Raw genomic sequence first — 24,366 nt, forward strand, 5'->3', positions numbered from 1 at the left:
GATTACGCCGCTCTGTCCGCATTGGTCGCCTGCCATCATGCTTTGTGCTCATTGGCTGCCAGCGGCCCCCGGCGCAGCCAGCCAGAAAGCTGATCTGCAGCCGTTAGTCGGGGGCAGATTATACGCCGCCGCACCTGCTAAACACACACATTCACATACACTCATGTATACGGTCATGGACTGTATCACAGAGACACTTACACACATCAGTGTCCACATGCATCGTCTGCACAAACACTGTGCTCAGCCTCTTCACTTCCTGACTAATGTCCACTCATTCCTCTGGCCTTGTATCAGCCGTTGTTCTTCGCTTCGCACTCGAGGCCTTTAAATGGACCAACCTGAAAGAGGCAGTCGGCTGGTGCGTTCACTGGCTCCGTGTCCTACCTTGTGATTTTATGGGAATTGTGATGTACAGAAATGGAGAGGTTGAATAGCAATGCTGAAATTGCGCTACCCATTTCTCTTCTTTGTGCATTTTTTAATACATTCTTTAGGCATAATTTCACTGTTTGTCATTGGAGGAAAATGTTGATAATAGATTTAATTTAAGTAGTTTCACAACAGTGAAGTAGTGGCTTTGGACATTCTGAAATGACAACGTATAGACCACAATGCAAGGTATGCTTTAGGGCGGGGCTACTTGTGATTGTGATTGACAGTTTCGCTGCCATGGCGTTGTCCTGTCTGGCAGTTGTCTGGGTTTTCGTCTCCCTTGTTTCCAATTCATGCCAGTTAATTGTCACATTTTGGTCGAATAAAAATGTCTTATTCAGTGTTAGGCTGTACTTAGCTCCACCTTCTTGTCTCACCAAAACACAACAATATGGCAACGGGCAAAATGACGAACTGGAGTCCACAATAGTCCCCAAACCGTTGGGTGACATCACGGGAACTACGTCCACTTATTTACAGTCTATGTGTGCAGTTTTTCCCCCAAAATGTTTTGGCTTTGCAATGTTCTTTTTTATTTATTTTTTGCAAACTTAGATTGTACTTCACGTATATTGTTGAGATGTGTCATGCTGTAAAATGTCCCTGCCGAGTAACTAAAAGCCGTCCTTGACAGCAGCCGTTATGCTGCTGACACGATACATGGTCTCATGTGAGAAGTGACACATGCAGGTAGCATCATCAGGAGTCCCTCCGGGGCCTTTGTCCATCTGTGGGCTCCTGAATCATACAGCCACACACACACACACACACACTCACACCATCTGCACACAGTGCGGAACAGGGTCGTCTCTGATGACCTGAGAGTATGTGGTCGTCTATGTCGGTGAATCTGAAGAACAGTGTGACTCGCGGCCCGTAGTGATAGTGAGAGCTGATGTCGCTAATATCAGCTGTGCAGTGTTTCAAGTGTGGCACCTGCTCTCCTTTGTTCTCTCTGTCTCTTATTTCTGCCCCTCACTGTGGCTGATAGAAGCCTACTGATTCAGTGTGTGTGTGTGTGCGTGTGTGTGTCCAATACTCACTGCTGCCTCCCGTTACTATAGCAACAGAGTCTCCCTGTTCCTATCATGTGTATTTTTTCCCCGACTGAATACTCAGTGTGTGTGTGTGTGTGTGTGTGTGTGTGTGTGTGTGTGTATGGACTACAGCATCGTCCTCGCTCTGGACGTGTCGAGGTTATCAATAGTCTCGTGGACAGTAATCAACAATGCAGTTGAATAAGGCAGTCAACAGCAAAATGAAAACATGTCATCAAACCACTCGCCCTGCATGTGTGTGGTGTGTGTATTTTTAGTTTTTTTCAGGCTGAGGTTTGACAGATTTTGAGGATCAAGGCTTGTCACACAGCTACTGCTGCTCCGGCACACACACACACGCACACGCACACGCACACACACGCATGAAGTGATTGACGTGACGGGTTTAGCGGGAGCGTCTCACTCTCCCTGTCGTCGTCCCTCATCTTGTGCCCGACAGAGAGGCAGAGAGTGACATCAGCAGATTGTGCAGAGAGATAGACGATTCATATTCTGATGATGAGAAGGATTTTAACCTTTACATAATATATATATATAATTGATCAGGTTCCGTATTAACTTTTTGCATTTGGGGTGTCAAAGTCATCATAAATGGGTGTTCACAGTTAAAGGGTTTTAACCATTCACAGGCGTTTTGAGTGGTAACAGTTTGTATTAAATGTAAAATAATAAAGACGGATGGGGGAAGACTCCCTATCGTGGTGATACTGATACAATTAATGATCCATTGTTTCAGATATAATGCTTTGACACTGCTCACATGTAACAGAATTGGTGGGCAATAGTGAAGCCATTTGAGATCATATTTGGGATTGTCTTCTAATGATGTGGCCATGCCATATCAGCATATGGTGATAGTTATCTATATTGAAACAATATTCTCGTGCTATTGACTTCAACCATATTGCCAAGTGGCCACAATCAATAGTTTGTATGTATCACCCGGGGACGATAGAAAATGCTACAAACACGCTACAAATGTGAACATTGAAATCAGCAGGTGGAGAGCTAGTCAACGTTAGCCGTTAGCAGCCGCTGGGCTAAAAGGCCACTGTAAGCGACTCAGCTGGAGACCAGCTGCTGAGGCAGATATCGCCCTCAGGAGTTGGTGGAGACCAAAACCAGAGCTAACAGAGAGAGAATAGTGGACTTATCTTCATAAGGTGGACACACACACACCACTGACATTGTATGTGTCCCATGGTGGGGATGTCAGGGGCTCGAAGCAGCGATGGAGGCGAGTTCTGTCTACGTTGTTTTCCCCCCAGTATCGGCCCACTCAGCTCAGCCCTATAACTCCCTGTCCCTGGCCTGTTATTGGCTCTGTGCCAACGGGCAACACTTAGTGTCAGATTGAGTTTTAATGGCCTGCGCTGACATACAGACCAGGCATGATATGTGTTTCATATGTGGGAGGAATGCTACTTTAGACTATTACAATAACACACACACAGAGTTAAGCCTGCATAGAGATTTGAAAGCCAAATGTGTTGCTCGCATTCTTTACTAAAACAAAAATAGACACAATGTGTAAAGATAAGTGGTGGTGTGGGGGGAGGGGGAGGGGGGGGGGGGGGGGTGTCTCTCGGTGTAGATTGTCTCATTTGATGAAATGGAAGCACATCTGTTCCACGAGACGTATGGATCGCCATTGCCATATGGATATGATTCAATATTGTTATTAAGAGACAGGTGATTATGGGATAGAAAAATCCCAATTACAATGTAAACAGTCCTTCACTCTGTTTAGTGTGTACTGAGAAGGACTCTGCTGCATAATCAGCAGCTCAATTTGCATTTCTCTCCATCTCAGTCCTCATTCAAGCACAAAACAGGACCTTGTTTACCCCAAAGTGGCCAGCAGTGTCTCATTTAAAGTTTAGATTATGTTTGTTTAAGGAGCAAAAATAACTGGAAACAGATTTGTTACTTTTTAGACTCTCTTATCTGTAAAAAAAAAAAAGAAATAATAATAATCAACAATGATTACAGACGGTCCACATGTTTTAACTAATGTTTCCGATCATTCTCGTGATGACATGTGGTGTTGAAACCATCAGTTTATCAATCGGTTATCTGATCCAAAGGAAATGAATCAACTACTGTAACAGCGTTGTGATTACCTTGAGGGCTCAAATGATTCCTGGAGACGGAGCTAGTTAACGTTAGCCGTTAGCAGTAGGCTACAGTCCTGCTTGGCTATGGCTAACATCAGCAGAGGTTGAAGAGTTACATCATGATTCGTTCAAGCTCTGCTTGGTAAAAATGAGTATTGGGCAAAGGTAAACTATGACATTACCATGATGCGTTCACATGTTATCATGTAAAATGTGGTTTTTGGTGAGAAACTTGAATGACTCCAGTTGTTTGAAGGAGCATAGATAGATATTAGATAGGGATTTATGAGCTGTTTAACTCCCTAACACTGGCTCTAAGCAGCTTATAATATATAATCAAAACTAACAATGCCGTCAATATTTTTTTTTCTTTCTGTTGAAGCAAACATTTATTTTTTAATCATTTGAATTGTTCCGTCTTATTTTCTCTGTTGTATATTTCCTATTGCTCCTCAATAAAGCAAAAGTGTTTTTATCTGATTAATCCATGGAATATTCGGTAGAGTACACGGTCGATCAAAATACTCTGCAGCCCTGATTATCTCTAACCTACGGTCCAAAACAGGCCAACTAATTACACACAAAGAAAGCAGTCTACAAATACAGTTGATGAAGGGATGAAGAAAACAGTCGTGTTCCTAAATGAGGTGACGCGGACTAAGTGAGCTGCTAGTAATACATGACAGAGGTCTGGAATGAATTAGATGAACGGATGGATAGAGGCTGGTGGAGCATGTGACAGTGCTGGACTAGATCCGCTGAGGGTCCACTGATACAGAGACCAGGGATCAGTGGAGATGCATGTGGACGTGTGGTGGGTCATAACGCCAAGGATAACAATATACAGACAGGTGGTAATACACATAGACTGCAGTAACAGCACACAAAGGGAGGACCCGCTCAGGTAGCCGCCTCCGTGCCTGCTGGCAGGGAGCGATCGCTCAGTCGACTGCAGTAGTGCATCATGGGAGAGGGGGAGGGCGGGAGGCTGACTGAGGAGAGATGCACCCGTTGATCCCTTCTCTCTCTCTCTCTCTCTCTCTCTGCCTATAGAGAGAAGAGTGGGGAGGGGTGGGTTGTATAGAAGGAGTGAGGGAACAGGGATGAATATCAGACGGAGGAGGGAGTGAAGATGAAATGAGGAGATGAAGAAAGAAAGATGGCTAACACACACACTATCACAATGACACCTGCAACAGTCTAATATTTCTAGTCAATAGGTTGTAATGTTTGAATACCTCTACATTATTGTTGACTCTGATCAAACTGCGTTTAATATTATCAACTACTATCCAACAGCTGCTGGTGCTTCACTCATTCATCCAAACCCTTTTTTTAATAGTTTTTATTTTTATATTTTTTATTGGTGAAGCAATATGACAAAATAAAATACATATAGTGACTTAAACATCAGTATGTCTGTATGAGAGACATACAGACAATAACATGAAGCTGCTACGATGACCTATGTAATGGCATGATAAGAGTTTGAGAGTATAGATAACATATTTCTTATTGTTTATACGCCTTCTGAATGTGTACATCAAAAGTATGTTTGTGTGTGTTAATGTGCATACTTTTGTACACTTTGATTCTCTGATATGCAACTGAACGATTTAGAAAAAAATATATTTTGACTGATATCATTATTGTCATTTTCACTGAAAAACATATTCAAATGATTATGGTGTGATTTGTACCAAACAAAAGTCTGTAGAATATGATGTGTGACGTCTCTGCAGCACCACAAAGTTTCCTTTAAAGTGGCGTTTGTAACACTTTATGACAAATGTTGCACCTCCTGTGATTTGAAAGTTGCAGTAGACTGTATTGTGATTTTGATAAAAATGTGGAATGATTGAGCAGCCCTATGCACAAGTGATTCTCTGACTTCTTCTCCTTGTCCCTCTTCTTCGTCTTCCTCTTCTCTTTCTTCTCAGTCTAATACGCAGGTCTAAAATGCATAACCAAATGTTGTCACTGACAGTTGCCTCTCTGTGCCGTGTGCAGGTATATGTGGAGTTCGACGACCAGGAGTGGGAGAAGAGAGAGTGGGTGAAGGTCTATGAGGATTTCCAGCTCTTTCTGCTGGAGCACCAGCTGGTCTGGGCCAAGAGGAAGGAGGGAGCAGGAGGAGGAGCAGGAGGAGGACTGCTTCAGGGAACCAAGGCCAAACACATACAGTGGCCTGCCCTGGTAAGACCTTTGTGTTTCTATTTATAGGCCGGACACAGTAATAGAAGGAGGACCACACTTGTGGATGGTTCTTGATCCTGGCTCTGTGCTGGTTTGTGTGTTTGTCTTTGTGGTGACTGGGTGGCGGCCCTGCTGTGTTCACCAGCTGTCCTGTGAAGGGCTGTGTCTGTGGAGCGTATTTCATCCCTGTTGTTTGGGACATTGGCACGCTTTTCCAATTCTTTGTTGTTTTGAGACTAACTCCTCTGCAGCTGAGCTACTGAACAGGTTTGCCTCAAGTAGCCGGGTATTCCAGGAACCTAGAAACTAGTCTGAAAGAGACGGATAAAGAGAGGAGAGTGTGCACACCAGCTAGAGGGCAGCGATCGAGAGAACAAAGCGCGTGAAGGAGAGAAACAAAACTTAATTTGCTATTTGTTAAAATACAGTTACGCATTACAGCCGGAATAAATAATGATCCAACACTGAGCAGATCCTCTATTACACTATGTATACAAAGAATAACACGTGGTTGTGTTTCCTTGTGTGTCGAAATTGTGATTGGTCTAATTCTAATTAATCTAATTAATTCTAATTTTATCCAATCAGATTTCACCCCTATGTCTCTAGGTAAGAAGAGAGGCTTCTAGGCTTGCTGGGTGGCATTTGCAGTTTAAGTGAATGGGGACGATATTGTTGATTGTCATAGTCTTCAACCAATCAGATCTTTAGTTTGACATGTTGGGCGTATTCTTTGACATGCTTTGGTGTGGTGCCGTGGTTCCTGTGGTGTTTCTGTTGTAATCTGTGTATCGCACTATTCCTCGCGCACACACTGCATCACCCCGTACACACTGGATCACACCATACATACCGTAAACACTGCATCACACCGTACACACTGGATCACACCGCACACACTGGATCACACCATACACACCGTAAACACTGCATCACACCGTACACACCGTAAACACTGCATCACACCGTACACACCGTAAACACTGCATCACACAATACACCGTAAACACTGCATCACACCGTACACACCGTAAACACTGCATCACACCATACACACCGTAAACACTGCATCACACCGTACACACCGTAAACACTGCATCACACCATACTCATTGGATCACACCATACACACTGGATCACACCGTACACACTGGATCACACCATACACACTGGATCACACCGTACACACTGGATCACACCATACACACCGTAAACACTGCATCACACCGTACTCATTGGATCACACCATACACACCGTAAACACTGCATCACACCGTACTCATTGGATCACACCATACACACTGGATCACACCGTACTCATTGGATCACACCATACACACCGTAAAGACTGCATCACACCGTACTCATTGGATCACACCATACACACCGTAAACATTGCATCACACCGTACTCATTGGATCACACCATACACACCATACACACTGGATCACACCGTACTCATTCGATAACACCATACACACTGGATCACACCGTACTCATTGGATCACACCATACACACTGTAAACACTGCATCACACTGTACACACTGCATCACACCATAGACACTGTACGCACTGCATCACATCATACACACTGTACACACCGTAAACACTGCATCACACCGTACTCATTGGATCACACCATACACACTGGATCACACCATACACACCGTACACACTGTATCACACCATACACACCGCATCACACCATACGCACTGTACGCACTGCATCACACCATACGCACTGTACGCACTGCATCACACCGTACACACTGCATCACACCATACACACCGTAAACACTGCATCACACCATACACACCACATCACACCATAAGCACTGTACGCACTGCATCACACCGTACACACTGCATCACACCATACACACTGCATCACACCATACGCACTGTACGCACTGCATCACACCATACGCACTGTACGCACTGCATCACACCATACACACCGTACACACTGTATCACACCATACACACCGTACACACTGCATCACACCATACGCACTGTACGCACTGCATCACACCGTACACACTGCATCACACCATACACACCGTACACACTGCATCACACCATACACACCGCATCACACCATACGCACTGCATCACACCATACACACTGCATCACATCATACACACCGTACACACTGCATCACACCATACACACCGCATCACACCATACGCACTGTACGCACTGCATCACACCATACGCACTGTACGCACTGCATCACACCATACGCACTGTACGCACTGCATCACACCATACGCACTGTACGCACCGCATCACACCATACGCACTGTACGCACTGCATCACACCATACGCACTGTACGCACTGCATCACACCATACACACTGTACACACCGTAAACACAGCATCACACCGTACACACTGCACACCGTACACACTGCATCACACCGCACACACCGCTGGACTGTGTAGAACACACTCAAGCTGAAGCGGTGTGGAGGATGTGTGTTTGTCCGTGCAGGGAACTCTTACTTGTATTCTGTCGGAGCCAAATGTTTTGATGTGTGTTTGTCCCCGACGAGATCTGGTTCAGCAATGGTTGACATTGACGGCATATAGTTTTGGATCATGTGTGTGAATGGCTGCGAATGTGTGCGCACAGAAATGGGATTCACTGTTTTGATTATGTAATAGCACAGTGCACAGCACCATCTGGCAGACGCATGGGAGATAAGAGTTCAAAGACTTCCACACCCACACTCACACAGTCTTTTCCTGGTTGTTTTACTCTCTGTCTGGCTCCTCCTCCTGTGTTTTTAACCCTCATTTGTCACATCACTGCCTCTCTGTTGCTATTGTCATAGCAACAGCATCAAAATGTAGTACAGACACACAGACCTACACACTCAAGTGGTCTATGAAGCCGTAAAGCTCAAGAATCAGTGATTTCTGCAAAGTAGATGTTCAATGACGCGTTCAGTTTTAATGAATAACAATGAAATGAAAAGATGAAAAGAATCCCAAGTGAAGCAGATTTCCTTTCCGTTTGAATTTTGCCGTTCAGATCTTATATTGACGATTGAAATGTTTGATCAGAACTACGATGTTGTAAGAACATTCTCTAGAATGTTCTTACAACATCGTAGTGACCCTGAATGACTTGTCGTCTCTTTTCCTTGATCCGACTGCTCACCAAAAACGTAGTTAACGTCATGGATATGATTTGGATTGTGACATTAAAAGATAAGATGAAATGAAATACACATCAAATTCTACAGACTTAAGAGGTTTGGTCCAGATCCCCAGTATAATCGCTGGTAATATGTTTTTCAATTAAAATGAGCATAATGATGTAAAAATAGTCATAACATCACAGTTGCAATATCAGTCAAAGTTATCACAGGTAGATATGTATTTAGAATCCTTCAGCCCTGGTGAATATTTGTATTGTCATAAGTTCCGTCAGAAAGAAGCTTCATCTGAAAGCCTTTCTTTTTTAGGTTGCTTGCTCCCTGAACCCTCTGAACCTCAAGCAGTTTCGGGGCGTTTTTCTCTCCTGTCATATCTGTGGTCTCGTTTTTCACTGCAAAATAAAGGTCCTGCACCTCTATGGAAACAGAACAATGATGACTAGAAGTAGAGAGAACTACAACATGCCATGAATCATAAAAAAAAGAAAATAATTTCTTTTACAAAGATTGGCAAACAATGAAATCTATATATTCAACATTTTTCCAAGTTGCCACAAGTGTTACCAATGTTGGATAAAAATGGAGGCTCCACGTGCTATATACAGTATGTTAAACTATTCCCATTCTTACCACCTCTACTTTCAGCCTCTCCTCTCCACTCTGTGTTTCACAGAGTGGTTGTCACATGACTGTTGGTCTCAGATGAGTTAATCACGGCTTCCTAGTTGCAGAGTTTAAATTGAATGATTTTTACAGGATCTGTTTCTTGTAAAGGTTTATTTGGGGCAACATTTTAATTAAGACATGTAGAATAAAATGTTTTGATGAAATATCACAATTTTAAGCTTTGAAGGAAGCGTTCGCCCCACATGATGTGTTCATGGACCGTCAGAAAGATGAAAAATAATGACGTTTTTGACAGCTTCTGGCTGTGATAAACGGTGTAGTTTTGCGATTATTTAATGAAAACTTGGGTTTTGGGGTTCTTGAGTGAAGTGTTCAGAAAGTGTGACTGGCTTGCACATGCGCAGGCTTTGAACACGTCTGTAGGAGCACCGCTGTTGATTATTAATGACACATTCACCTAGAACCAGACCCTCCACACTCACAGATTAGCCCTCACACAGACAGAGCCAGCAGATTGCTTGTCTAGTTATTACAAAGTTACATAACTACGTGACCTCCACACACACACACACACACACACACACACACACACACACACACAGTCTCTCTGTTTTCTCATGGTTTGTCATTGTTGGCCTCCGTCTCTTTTACTCTCTCCGTGTCTCTCCGTCTTGTGCTTTTACTCAGCTTTGGCAGCTTCCACAGATTTGTCTTCTGATTGACAGCTTTGTGTGTTATAAGCTGGCAAATCAAAATTTCTACTCTGCACTGTGTTTGCATGAGCCTGCACATTCATTTTCCAATACGTAGTCAGCTACTATTTGGTGTTTAGGCCGTTAATCTTTAACTGAAAATAATCACTTGTGTATCCATAATCAATCAGTTGTTTTAGCTCCACAAGTAGGTCAAAGGGTCATTAAGTTTCCTTTTTAAAGCTGATATCAGACAAGAGCCCTAGTGTGGCAGTAAATGTGAGCATAGCTCACTGTAAAGAAGAACAAAGACACAGTTTAACAGCTGGATCACAGCAGAGGGGGGACACAGGGGAATGAGTGGACTGATGGAGGACTGACAGAAGCAGTGATGTAGCAGAAGTGGTCTCTGGTCCCGTTGTCGGAGCGATCAGTGCTGCCGGGACGCTAACGACGGAGGTATTCACTGAGCGTGTGATGCTGGACACAGAGCTGCAGCAGGAAGATCCACTATATCTGGCTATATCTAACGTTCAAATGGCTGCAGTGTGGAGTTGCACCAGACACTTTGGGGTTTGAACCCTAATAGTAATAAGATAATAGATAGTATGATAATGTTCTCTACATCCATAATTCTTGTGGGGATGATTAAGTCATGACTTCTACTTACCACATTACCACATTAATTGCTTTTACTTCCTGAAGACAGTTGTGAAGATAATTGAATGAATGGTGGGCAGGTGTTACAGAAGGCAGTCGCTCTCTCATATTATCCTCAACTATTTCATTTTCATCGTCACTGTGCTTCTTTCCAGGGCCGATGGCTGCACGAGAAGGACCGATTGTTACATAATGTACATTATGTGCTGTTGGGCTGTGGAATTTCAACCCACTTCACATCCATCACCAAGTTGACGCTTTCTGATTGGCTGAGGACCATTGCCTAAGAGTTACTCTCCAGCCAATGAGCTTTCCTCATCTCTGATCAGCAAACAAACCCATTTCCTGTTTGATAGCCCTTTAGCATGATATTCTTGGAGGCTGTGTACTCCCTGAAAACAAAAGGCGCATCAGTGTGTGTCTTAATGTGTGTAGACCTCGACAGAGAGGTCTCACATGTTTCACACGAGGACCTGTGTGCTGCTAATGAGACACGTGTGAGCAGCTAATCCCCCAGCAACTGGATAATCCACATGTTTCACTCTGTTGTATTTTCTGTAACTAAGTAACCAACCACAGAGTAGACAATCTGCCTCCAGTTTACAGTTTACACCGGCAGGCGCATGCCCGGTGCACGTGGATGGTCATGTGATGTTTGTTTTCAGGCGTGTTATTTTGGACTGAGATTATTTCTAAAATGGTGCTGAAATGCTCGAAGTGCCTGTGGGCACATGAATGAGGCGTCCTTCTGTGTGTGTGTGTGTTGGCATAATGACAGGTGGCGTCAGATGACGTAAGGCTGCAGGGTCATTTACCTTGGCTCTGTTAGCTAATGGAGACTGCCCTTTGCATCTCTCTCTCTCACACACACACACACACGCACACACTCACATGTTTGTGACCTTTTCACTTTCACACTAGTCATCTGTTAAAGTATGTCCGTGCAGCTGTGTGTGTGTGCAGCTGTGCTGATGCAGGCATCTTTTCATAGAGGAAGAGAGTGAGGATAGTGTGGTGTAGATTAGAGTTTTTAGTTTCACCAGAACCGACACTTCGGTACCAAGTCGATGCCCAAATTCTGAAAACGCGTTGCGGTTGATTTTCTCCGGCACCCGGACTATTGACCTCTATGATCTGAAAGGACGCAGTGAGTTCACTATCGATGCTCCCGGCGGGCAGCGCAGTCCCGTGGAGCTAACGCTAACGGAGGTAGCATTGAGTTCCTTTATGATGCGTTACAGTGCTATTCAGTGCTATTAGGCGAAGATATGTTATGATGTGTTCAAATGTACTCAACAATAAATGTGGTTGTTTGAAGAAGCTGTCATCACAGCAACATAAAATCGATAATAGAGAGGGAAATATGAGCTGTTTAACTTGTTGTATTTTTACTGTGATGTCAAATTGGTATCATCGTGGAATTTCACTGGTATTGATATCAACTACTACATTTCTCCTATTGTTATATCCTTAATCCGAGCATGGTATTATGTTTGCATGCACGTGTGTGTGTGTGTGTGTGTGACAGATGATCCTGACTGTATAAAGTAGTGGTGTAACGGACCAATATTGATCTGTGACCCTTATGGCTATATGGCTCATCAACGATCGGTATCAGCGGCATCGTTGTGAGAATGCGAGGCCTTCTTACTATTTTTGTGTTATCCACCCAAATGAGAAAATAATGAGAAGATAAATTGATGATGAAAAGAATTGCTCTGTCAAATGCAGAATGCTCCTGAAGTAGTATTTTTAGTGGTTGTTTTTTGATTTCCTACGAGCAATATTCAGTGATTTCATGGATGTTGTCATAAATCCATACCAGACTAATTCTGCTTCTATGACTGTCATGTGAATGGAAGCTGTGTGGGTGTCCCACTAGCTAGCTAATCGCCGCTCTGCACAGTGTTCATACAGCAGTTACCGTTGACAATGCCGTCCCCGGACCCACCGGGGCAGGACCACGCCCACCCTCTGGCTCCCCCGGTTAACCGGTAGCACCGGCTCAGACATCTCCGTGTTCAGAGCAGGCAGGCAATCCCGGCAGTGTGGGTTGCAGCTGCTGAGCTAGTGGGCCAATCAGAAGTCCCATCAAATCGAAGAACGCTAGCGGTGATTGGCTGCCAGCAAAACCAAACAAATATTTCTCTAGATCTGGCACAAAAAGGATGGATTGCAGATATCATATGGGTCGATACTTTAAAGGTATTGAGTACTGAGACACCCACTCACAGTGTGCACTTCAATACAGACACAAATGTAGGGCTGAAACAACGAATAGATAAAATCGATAATAATCGATTATGGCAACGAATTTCATTATCGATTCGTTGTGTCGCGCGATTATTACGCCACTCAATAATGCCGTGTTCACACCAAACGCGATGAACGCGGCGCGAATCGCATTCATCGCGTCATTCATGCTGCCGGTCTCGCCAGTGAGGGGGCGTGGCTTATTGAAAGCCGTTCAACTTTCCGCCATCAACCATGGAAAAAATCACCTCTATTTCTGCCTAGTACTGTTGTGGAAGTCCCAGATATCACGGGAAACTAAACGCCGTCATGTCTGGGTTCATAACAAGCTATCGCGCCACAGCGTCACGCGATTCTTTCGGTTGGAAATTAATGCTTTGTTTTTTTATCTGATTCATCGATTAATCGAAGAAATAATCGACAGATTAATCGATTATTAAAATAATCGTTAGTTGCAGCCCTACACAAATGCATGCACACACACACACACACACACACACACACACACACACACATGCTGATACACCTGGACACCACACACACACACTAGTAGTGTAATGGACCACCGTCAATCCGATGTCCATATGGATGTATGAACCGCAGATTACTGACACAGTTAACCATCACTGTGTGAAATAAAGTTTTACTGACGATCGTTATCCTCCAATAATTAGTAAAATATGTGATCAGGACATAATTTATGCTTTTCTAGTTGCTGATCTCTGATAATGTTACGTTGTAAAAAAACAATCCGTGTTTAAATCGACAGGAGGAAAACGAAGGTCCCATTCAATTACATTATGATGTGTTCAGGCTCTGTTCAGTGAAAATGAGTTATCACTCCCTCCAGGAAATACACGACAACTTTATTTCTTTCTACTGATGGATTTATTCCTCCTCCAGCTTCTCCGTCCACCGTCGAACTGTTTAAATTACATTTAGACATACAAAACAATCAGACGTTTACATTACATAAAAACACAGTTTGCGTGCTAATATGCGCAATGGCGAATGTACATGAATAACGTACCTCACTGGCTGCACACAACCGAGAGGGAAATGAGTCCACTTGAAACACGATCAAAGATGATCACTTGAAACTTGAACCGAAAACTTGGTTAACTTACTTTACTTTGACTTCATTTACTGACTGACTTATGGCGCTTCCCGCCCTCCTGCTGTCACTGTGCCACGGTCAAACACGTCCCAGTACAACACAGCACGCAACAATAGTCCCCCCCCCCCCCCCCCTTTTATACAAAACAAAAAACCCATTCGCATTAAAAACAAACCTTACAAATAACAACATGTAAACAAACATACCAAACAATGACATAAATAACTTTATGGCAGTTAAAGAGTATTGGGTTAGGGTTTATAATAACGTTATCATGATGTGTTCACATGTAATCTTGTAAAATGTAGTTTTGGTGATTAATGTGAATAAATCCAGTTTCACAGCAACATAAATAGATAATAGAGATGAACTATGAGCTGTTTACACTAGCTCTAAGCAGCTTATTTTTATTGATTAAAACAAATCTTGTCATTACTAGTTTTAATGATGTATTTGCTGATCATTTGAATTTTGGGTTTTTATGAAGAAAAAAAACCTTATTACTATTACAAAGTAAAAGTACAACATTTAGAATGTTTGATGGTTTACTGACTTCAGAGCGGTTGAAATGATTTTTGGCTGCTATAATCAAAGAACAAATCTGTTAATATGGATCATCAATGATCTGCAAATAGTATCGGTGGAAAAAAAACATGATCAGAGATCTAAAAGTTGTATTTGCTCCCTTTTTTCTTTTGTGCTGATCTGATCTGTGATCTGATCTTAACCATGAGTGATTCATTGCATCACTAACACACACACAGACACACACGGTCTGATTGTCACTGCTCGGATTTTCTCTCATATTGTTTTTGCTCACAGGAGAGGAAGCGCTCTGTGTGTGTGTGTGTGTGTGTGTGTGTGTGTGTGTGTGTGTGTGTGTGTGTGTGTGTGTGTGTGTGTGTGTGTGTGTGTGTGGAGGAAACAAGTCCTCTCTGGGTTTCCTGTCTGCCAGGAGACTGATAAGGTGTTTAGTGAGGCGGGATTTGCTGCTGCCTCTTTTTGCTGTCTTCATTTCCCTCTCTCTCTCACAAGCTCACACGGCAGTGATGTAGATGCAAAAGTGTGGAAATACTTCATTGTGAAACTGATGTTGTATTTTGGGTTCCTCTAAAAAGTTCCTGAGTTTCAGTCTCAGTCTGCTGTCCAACAGAATGTCTTTAAAATGATGGATGGCATGTAGAAGGATCTGTTGACTCTGGGCTGAGTGTTGTTCGGATCTCATCCGTTGCTTGTTCTTGGAATATTATTTGAGAAAAGAAGTTGAAAGAACAAACACTACCATTTGGTTTGGGTCAGAAACAGAGAGATGTACAACAGTGTTTTAGTAGTCCAAACACTTCCAATAGAGTGATACACCTGCCAATTTCACATTATCTAGTTAATCATTTCATCTTGGCCACTTTATGGTTTGGAACCAGGATCTTCATTATTTGAAATAAAGTTAAAAAGATGAAGGTGTATCTGCAATATACAAATGCATGGCCTAAATAGTGTCCTAACATACTGCTGGTTCTGTGGTGCTGACACTTCAGATCTCATGTACGTCAAATGAGACGCGTCAATTATAGTTACAGTAGTTTGGTGCTTTAATGTGTCCGTCTGCTGTCTCCTGCTGAGCAGGTAGTGTACAGCAGCTTTTTACAGCTTTTTCTCTGAAAACACTATCGTCATATTGTTTCCACATCGTCATAAGTCAGGTTTTCCATCCAAATGTATTGTTGTTAAAATTGGCAAAAGAAAATGTGAACGACTGCTTGTTTCTGTCCACTATGAGATAAGCAGTTTGTGGAAAACCATTGTACCACTGCAGAAGAAGAGGGCGCAACAAGGTGGTGTGATTAAAGCGCCAGTCGAACGTCAAGCGGCAAAAAGCAGTGTAGAAAAGTGGATGGAAATGTATTAATGTGAGGACTCTGTTTTCCATCTTATCAGAGGACCACAAGCTCCAGTGGACGCTGAAGTCACATGCTTCCACATCATTCATTCCCTAAATCTGTTTCCATTGCACTTGGTCGCACTTTGCTTTTTACCGATACGGCAACTTTTCCACCTCAGCCAAGCGTCAAAAGACGTTTCCTCTCAGGTTTCTTTATATGCAAATTGAAAAGTGCATAAAAACAGGACGATGGAAACACTCCTATGGGATGTTATAAAAATAGTGATTATAGACACTTGAAGGAGTCGCTGATCTAGCAGGATTTGATGCTGATCCCTCTAGTTCAGATTGAAACAGATGGAGGGGGCAGGGATCAGTTCCCTTCTGTGTGATCTTGATCTTTTCAAAAGACAAAACCCTCCAAACCTGTGAAATTCCAGACAGACAAATTACTCGTGTACATCATCAAGAACACAAATTTGTCAGTGGCCTCTCTGGTCTGTGGTTGGTGTGGTTGAGTGTTGATGTGGCTCAGCAGGATCTCAAGTTACCAGTGATCAGTGAGGATTCTGTCCTCGTCCTTAGTGTGTCTATGACATGTGACACATCTCCCCCTACACGCTCGCACTATTACACCTTCTATGCGAGGACAGCTGCCGACACAGAGGATGTTCTGATGTAACGCAGTAGTAAATAAGACCAACTCTGATGATGGGATGTTCATGATTAGTTAGTTTACTTTAGTGTTAAATGCAGAAGGTCATTGACCTGCACATTTCTCTGTGGTAAAATCAATGTGATTGAAAATACTGAAACTACTACAAAGAAACATCATCCTTATGGTGATGTTTCTGGAACTGATCGATGGCTGACTTGGTTGTTAATTGGATTTAATTATTTTTTCATGTTTCCTTTACACACACTCAAATTATGTTTTTTTTGCTCTAGTTTCCTGATTTCAGCGTTGTGTGATTTTATGGTCGATGAGTTGACTCGTTAGTGGCTTGTATCCTTTGTTGGCTGTGACCATAGACTATATAAGAAGTGGACGTAGTAATGGTGACATCCCACATTGGTTTGTGGACTGCTGTTATGAAGCCTCCAGTTCGGAGATTTCCCCGTCACCATCTTGGATTACAGCCAATGCCATGTTGTTGTTTTTGCAGCCAATGAACAGAAGTTACCATATTTTGAATGTGGAGGGGTGACCTAGAGATGTCGTATAAGTCTCTGGTAGCGGCAGAGATCTGTCAATCACAGTAAGCCCGCCCTAAAGCATACTCATCTTTATGGTCTGTTTGACTCTAAATGGACCATCATTTACTAAATGAACATCATGCTGTATTGAAGAAGACGTGAAACTAGAGATTGAGACCATGAACTCATGTTCACAATGTTTACTGAGGTAATAAATCAAGAGAGAAGTAGAGTCATTTTCTCATAGACTTCTATATAACCAGAGGAGTCGCCCCCTGCTGGACACTAGAGAGAATGCAGCTTTTAGACACTTCAGCATCGCCTTCTCTTAACAGAACTGGAGGCTGCCTCCTGATGTGACTTTTGTTGGCTTGATGTGACAGTAGAGGAACCTGACATCAACAATGTTACAGACAATAATTGATACTGCTGTATCTCAGTCTGACAATTGGTAGTGGATTACAATTATTTAAAGTGTGGTGATTCAGAGATATTGTGATTTGATATTAACGCTACTTGAAGTCTACATAACGTTCAATCAGTACTTCACCGTTATTCTTCATGGTCCAATAAGTATGATTTTTAAAGGTCACTTTAAAGGTTTTCTTTTGTCTTTCTTCTACGGGTAAAGTCCTTCATCACTGTGCAATCATGATTTGAAGCATTTAAAGGGACAGTGGGTAGGATTTGGTGGAATCTACAGTAGGTAGCAACCAACTGACTACCCCCGCTCTCTCCTCCCTTTACTGTGGTAACATGAACCACAGAGTGCAAAACTGTGGTAGTGCCATTACTCCCGCTCAGAGTCCATACCATAATAACTCTACTTAATCAGCAACAGAAGTCAGAAGGAGGCTGGTGGTACCACGGTAGGGCTGCAACTAACGATTATTTTAAGAATCTATTAATCTGTCGATTATTTGTTCGATTAATCGATGAATCGGATAAAAAAACAAAAAAGCATTCATTTCCAACCCTTCATTCAAAAACAGAACTCACAGTGCAAAGAATCTTCAGAAAGTGCACAAAGGTTGCTCGAACATCCCTGAGCTGTTAAAGTAATAATTTAAAAAAAAATGGACTAATATCAGGAGTGGGATTCAGCGGGTTACCCACGCCTCTCAGTGAAGGGTAGACACACGCTGATCCACTCAGTGTGGCGCGCGTGCAGCCCCGGACATCTCAGGGCATCACAGACCTGTTATTGCTCAATCTCGTGTGGCTGAACGCCACTTGTCCCTCTAAGAAGTTGAACGTTGACCGCACGGGGCCGCGTAACTAGTTAGCATGCCGGAGTCTCGTTCGTTATCGGAATTAACCAGACAAATCGCTCCACCGACTAAGAATGGCCATCACCACCACCCACAGAATGGAGAAAGAGCATCAATCTGTCAATCCTCTCCGTGTCCGGGCCGGGTGAGGTTTCCCGTGTTGAGTCAAATTAAGCCGCAGGCTCCACTCCTGGTGGTGCCCTTCCGTCAATTCCTTTAAGTTTCAGCTTTGCAACCATACTCCCCCCGAAACCCAAAGACTTTAGTTTCCCGGACGCTGCCCGGCGGGTCATGGGAATAACGCCACCGGATCGCTAGTTGGCATCGTTTATGGTCGGAACTACGACGGTATCTGATCGTCTTCGAACCTCCGACTTTCGTTCTTGATTAATGAAAACATTCTTGGCAAATGCTTTCGCTTTCGTCCGTCTTGCGCCGGTCCAAGAATTTCACCTCTAGCGGCACAATACGAAGTGTCCCGGCCGTCCCTCTTAATCATGGCCCCAGTTCAGAGAAAAACCCACAAAATAGAACCGGAGTCGTATTCCATTATTCCTAACTGCGGTATTCAGGCGACCGGGCCTGCTTTGAACACTCTCATTTGGCCCCACCTTTAGCCCCGAAAAAAAAATAAAAAATCCTGCGCTTTTATTTTGATGGGGATTTTGTATGCAGCCGGTCTGCTCGTCATCTCCGCTTGTGTGCACGTCTGAGAACGCGCACCTAGTGGGGCTGGCCCCACCGAGGCGGGTCTATGAAGCAGTTTAGCCAATCGCTGATTAAAGATATAAATGAGTGACATACAATTTAGCCAATCAGCGTCCTCAAATAGATTCAGAGTGGGGCCAAATCCACTCTGAATCTAGCTGCACTAGCTGCGCGTTCTCGTCAGGAGAAGTCTCTACAGGCGAGCGTGAGCGCCAGCGCGAGCACTACTCCTCCAAGATCCGTCTGAGAGGAGAAGTTTGAGGAGAAAGTACAGTGAAAGAGCTGATCCCAGATCAGCCTGACCTCACAAGCAGACTAGTGGGAAAGAGAAGCAGTACATGAAGCTTCTCTACTAGCTGTACCAGACAGGTTTGGCTAGCTGGATGCAGTCATGCTAATAACTTATTTAGCTTTTTAAAACAACGGGGACAGATCCAGCACGGACAGTTAGGGAGTGAGGGATGAGGAGGTAAGGAAACATGAGAACACCAGGGCACACGAGAACTCTGTCAAGCTACATATTAGACAAAGTGAACATCTGTTCTTCTACATAGTTTCATGACAACTTGGTCATGGAGGCATCAACATTTAATTGAGATGGTAAATTAACAGTGAAAACTCATCATAGCTTATATCTATAAGCGTGTGTTTTATAGTATACTGAATATTATTATATGATATATATAATACTGAATTCCCTGTGAGGGTGACTAAAATAAGATGTCCTGACGTGTTTATCAAAGTGTTATTTGCTGCTTTTTCTTGTGTTGGAATAAATGTTGAATATTTAACTGCAAAGTAGTAATGCGTGTTTGATACCTTTATTTGTTTACATTAAATCATACTGGGGTGTTTGCTGAAATTGATTGGATGGCCCTACCTAGAACATTTTCCACCAGCCGCCACTGGTTATAACCTAAAAACATGAGTCTCTAGAGCCAGTGTTTGGTTTGTCCGTTCTGGGCTACCGTAGAAACATGGACCCATTCCCTATGTAGATATGACAGCTCATTCTAAGCTAACGGACAGACAACCATTCTTAGTTTCAGGTGATTACACACTAATGAAAATATAGTTATGAATATTGTATTACCTTTCTGTTAATAGATCCCCCCAAATGCTTTATCTAATAAAGAATGTATGAAGGAATTGCTAATGGGTTTAAATGTTTTTTTTCTGTGATCTGTTTTGACAAATACCAGAAAATGGGTTTGCATCACATTGATGTAAACCTCAATGCCCCGAATGTAGTGGAGCACCGGAGCAGAGTAAGTTGTACCTGCATGTCTGTTGTATTACTACAGTAATACTATTCCATGCTGTTATGGTCATGAAGCCGGATGCTTTGCATATCTCTGTTTGTTTTCTGCTGTGTGTAAATGTTCATAAACAAAGGAAACAGAATGTGATGTCTCAGCACTTTCAACTAAGTTTATACTGTTTGAACAGAGCAAACGGCACTCGTTTTGAGTCTGTATTTAAAACTCATTTTACATCTGAATCAATGTTTCCCCATCTCCTTTGCTGCACACGTGTGGGCTGTGGTCTAGGGAGGCATGGGTTGGTAGCTCTTTGCTAATATAGCTTGTTTACACACACATGCCTGCTGCTGTGTTTATCTAGTTATTGGCCTAGGAAGGGCGTCTTCAGGCTTCCCCACACTGACACAACCCATTGTGTGTCACCCAGGGACGTCTCACTGACACAACTCCATCAGTGGAGACAGTATTACAGAACCGCACGGGAAATAATGCAGCAAAGCCGACCTTCTCGGCAACCACGTGTAAGATCAGCCAATCGAAACACACAAGGGAGACCATAACTGCGTTTCCCTTGTGTACCAGTATGGCTCTGCTCTGGCCTCCTCTCATCTGACGAATGGACTCCAGCAGAGAGGAGAGAGAGAGAGATAGAAGCCCCCCTGATCTGCATACCTGTATATTTGTTCCCTCAGCCCACCTGTGTGTGTGCACGGTTGCATCTCTCATCCAGATATTACATCATCTCTCTCTCTCTGTCTCTCTGTCTCTCTCTCTCAATTCAATTCAATTCAATTTGCTTTATTGGCATGAACATTTAGAAACGGTATTGCCAAAGCATCACAAAAATTAAACATACAATAATATTAATAAACAATAATATTAATACACAATAACATTTATATAACATCTAGATTGATTATTCATTTTATATATACATATATATATATATATATATAAAGTGTGTGTGTGTGTGTAGATCACTCACTGTCCCTCAGGTTGTGGCATGTTAACACGTATTGGGCAGCAAGGTGTGCCCGATCTCCTTCTCCGAGGAGTATTTTTAATTTTGAGATATCACTACATTTTTTAAAATCTGAGTCAAATTTTTTTCTGTCTCTCTCTCTCTGTCTCTCTCTCTGTCTCTCTGTCTCTGTCTCTCTCTCTGTCTCTCCCCCCCCGCACTGTGTGAACTCATTAAAGACATTCACTGCAGACTCCCAACAAAGACAAAGTGAATGTGAGAGGGTGTGAGAAAGTGAACGACAGGAATGAGAGAGGGATAGAGGACAGCTGTGTCGGAGGACAGGATGTAGGATTTAATAAACGCATTCAGCTCTTAATGCTAATGTCCATTAGAATTCAAACTCGTTTGACATTTTGCTGTAAATGCTCCAACGTTGGCAATAAATAGATGGTTCAGCGTCATTGGAAGTGACTTGGCCAAACTGTGAGGGCATTTTAAAGGAAACGCATCTTGGCAGGTTCACATCAAGTCCCCAGGAAGAGCGCCAGGCCTGGAAGCAAGTGTTATATAGTGGCCAAACAGTGGAATTACAACCTCCTTGTATGTCAAGTGATGCCATTGGGCCCAAAAAGTATTTTTCCCATAGACTTACATTGGGAAATTGAGGTAAATCAATCAATCTATTCACAAATACGTCAATAGACCTTATTTTAACATTAGATCCTAAAAGTTGTAAATTGCACTAATAGCTGAATCCCCAGTTATTCTCCTTCCTCTACTAATGTGAATGAGAATGAGGCTGGACCGAGGAACGGGAGGCGGGGTTAACATTAGTGCGCTGGCTGGATGGGCCGTAATTCAACTACTGTAGAGCAACTTTCATAGACACCAACGGGGCGTATCCAGTCCTCTTTATGCAACCACGGTTCACATGGCCAGAAAAATACTTTTACATTACATTAATAATGTGTGAAAAGACTGTTGCATAAACCATTAATGTGCCTCATGGTAACCACTGTGAGGAATTATTCTATTTACACAATATTTTAATTTGTGCGACTGGATTAATAAAGAAAACAGACATCTTGTTATTTCATCTTGTCATTTACGGAAAATTCACTACATCACTATAGTCTCATCTTGGCTTTTCCTATCAAATATTCCATATATATATATTCCACAAGGGATGTCACTACCAGAAATGTAGTAGTCGATACCAGCACCAGAGGAATTCCTCGATTCTCTTGTGTTCTTGTAGAACAAGTAAAACAATAAATCCCACGTAGTTCAAACATACACCTTTATTAGCGTTTGCATACTGGTTCTTGTCAGGAAGTTAAACAGATTGAACCAGACACATGTGTATTGCCCACTGGAAACCCAGCAGGTTAGAATGGGATGGCGCTTTAAGAGGAGACAGACTGCTGAACTAACCACGTGATATTGTGTCCGTCTGCCACCTCTGTAGCAAAGGCAAATGGTGCAGAGCCAGTAATAAAACTGATGGGACACTCTTGTAACTTACGCACTCATGCACACACACACACACACACAGACACACACTTTCATGCTGCGCTGTGGCTGAGTGCCCGTTTGCAGCAACGTTATCTGGCAGAGCTCTCCTCTGTCCTAATTTCAGAGCAAGAGAGACACAGACGGGCAGAGAGTGAGGCTGTCATTTCACAGATCCTGTTTATGTTGAGTGTGTGTGTGTGTGTGTGTGTGTGTACTGTACTTTATAGAAATGAACTCCTGCAGAGGTTTTATCTGTAACTGCTGCCAGTAGAGAGGATTTGATGCAAGCATCCCTAGCTGAAGAGATGCTATAAATATCTTCCCAAAACAAAGCTCCCGGCCCGATGATTTGTGGTTCATAAGCTTGTATCATTTGTCTCTCTTCGTCAGAGAGACTACAGCTGAGATAAGGCAATGAAGTGATTCATGTCTGTTAGATGGTTCTCTAACAGCAACCTTGTTTTTCAGTTCTGATACATGCACTGCACACTGGTTTAGTCACAATACCAGAAATGTAGAAGTCGATACCAATAGCAGTGGTTAACTAGCTCTCATGACTATTTCATCAGTGACCAATAGAGTGTTGAACCACAGCTCTGTAGTACTAGGGTGGACATGTTTAGTAGCGATCAGTCAGGATCATAGACTATATAAGAAGTGGACATAGTCGTCATGACTGTGTCCACTGGACTGACGTTTCGAAGCCATGAGTTCAGAGTTTTGGCCGTCGCCATCTTGGTTTTTTGCAACCAGTGAACGGAAGTGACCATATTTGAACCGAGGAGGAGAGACTTAAAACTAGAGATTGAGACCATAAACTCATGTTCACTTCAGTTTACTGAGGTAATAAATCAAGTAGAGTAATTTTCTCATAGACTTCTATACAATCAGAGGAGTCACCCCCTGATGGACATTAGAGAGAATGCAAGTTGAAGGATTTTCTGCATTGGCTTCACTTTTTAGACTTGGAGGTTGCCGCCTGGGCTGGATGTATGGATCGGGTAACGAGTGACACTTGTTGTAGTTCCTGTGTGGTGTAAATGAGCTGATAAACAATGTAACAACGTAACATCGGACCGGAGCATTGACGAGCCTACTCGTTTATACCCATTCCTGCATTGCTGGCCGTATCGGAAGCATTTCTCATACTGGTATCGGCATGGGAACAACTCCACCTATGCCTTTTCTAAGTTACGGTAGAAAAAAGAAGTTCTCGTGACACCCCTTTTGTACACTAATTAGATTA

General features: G+C 43.0%; 1 protein-coding gene across 2 annotated transcripts in view; it reads left to right on the top strand.

The window, feature by feature from the left end:
• jmjd1cb (jumonji domain containing 1Cb) overlaps positions 1–24,366 on the top strand; it is a 118,057-nt gene that overhangs the window by 37,251 nt on the left and 56,440 nt on the right. For both annotated transcript variants that reach the window (XM_079183009.1, XM_079183010.1), the window contains exon 2: positions 5,621–5,806. In XM_079183009.1, coding sequence (XP_079039135.1) covers positions 5,621–5,806 — 186 coding nt within the window. The remainder of the gene's footprint in view (positions 1–5,620; positions 5,807–24,366) is intronic.

This window comes from Pholis gunnellus, assembly GCF_910591455.1.
Source record: "Pholis gunnellus genome assembly, chromosome: 21".
Lineage (NCBI taxonomy): Eukaryota > Metazoa > Chordata > Actinopteri > Perciformes > Pholidae > Pholis > Pholis gunnellus.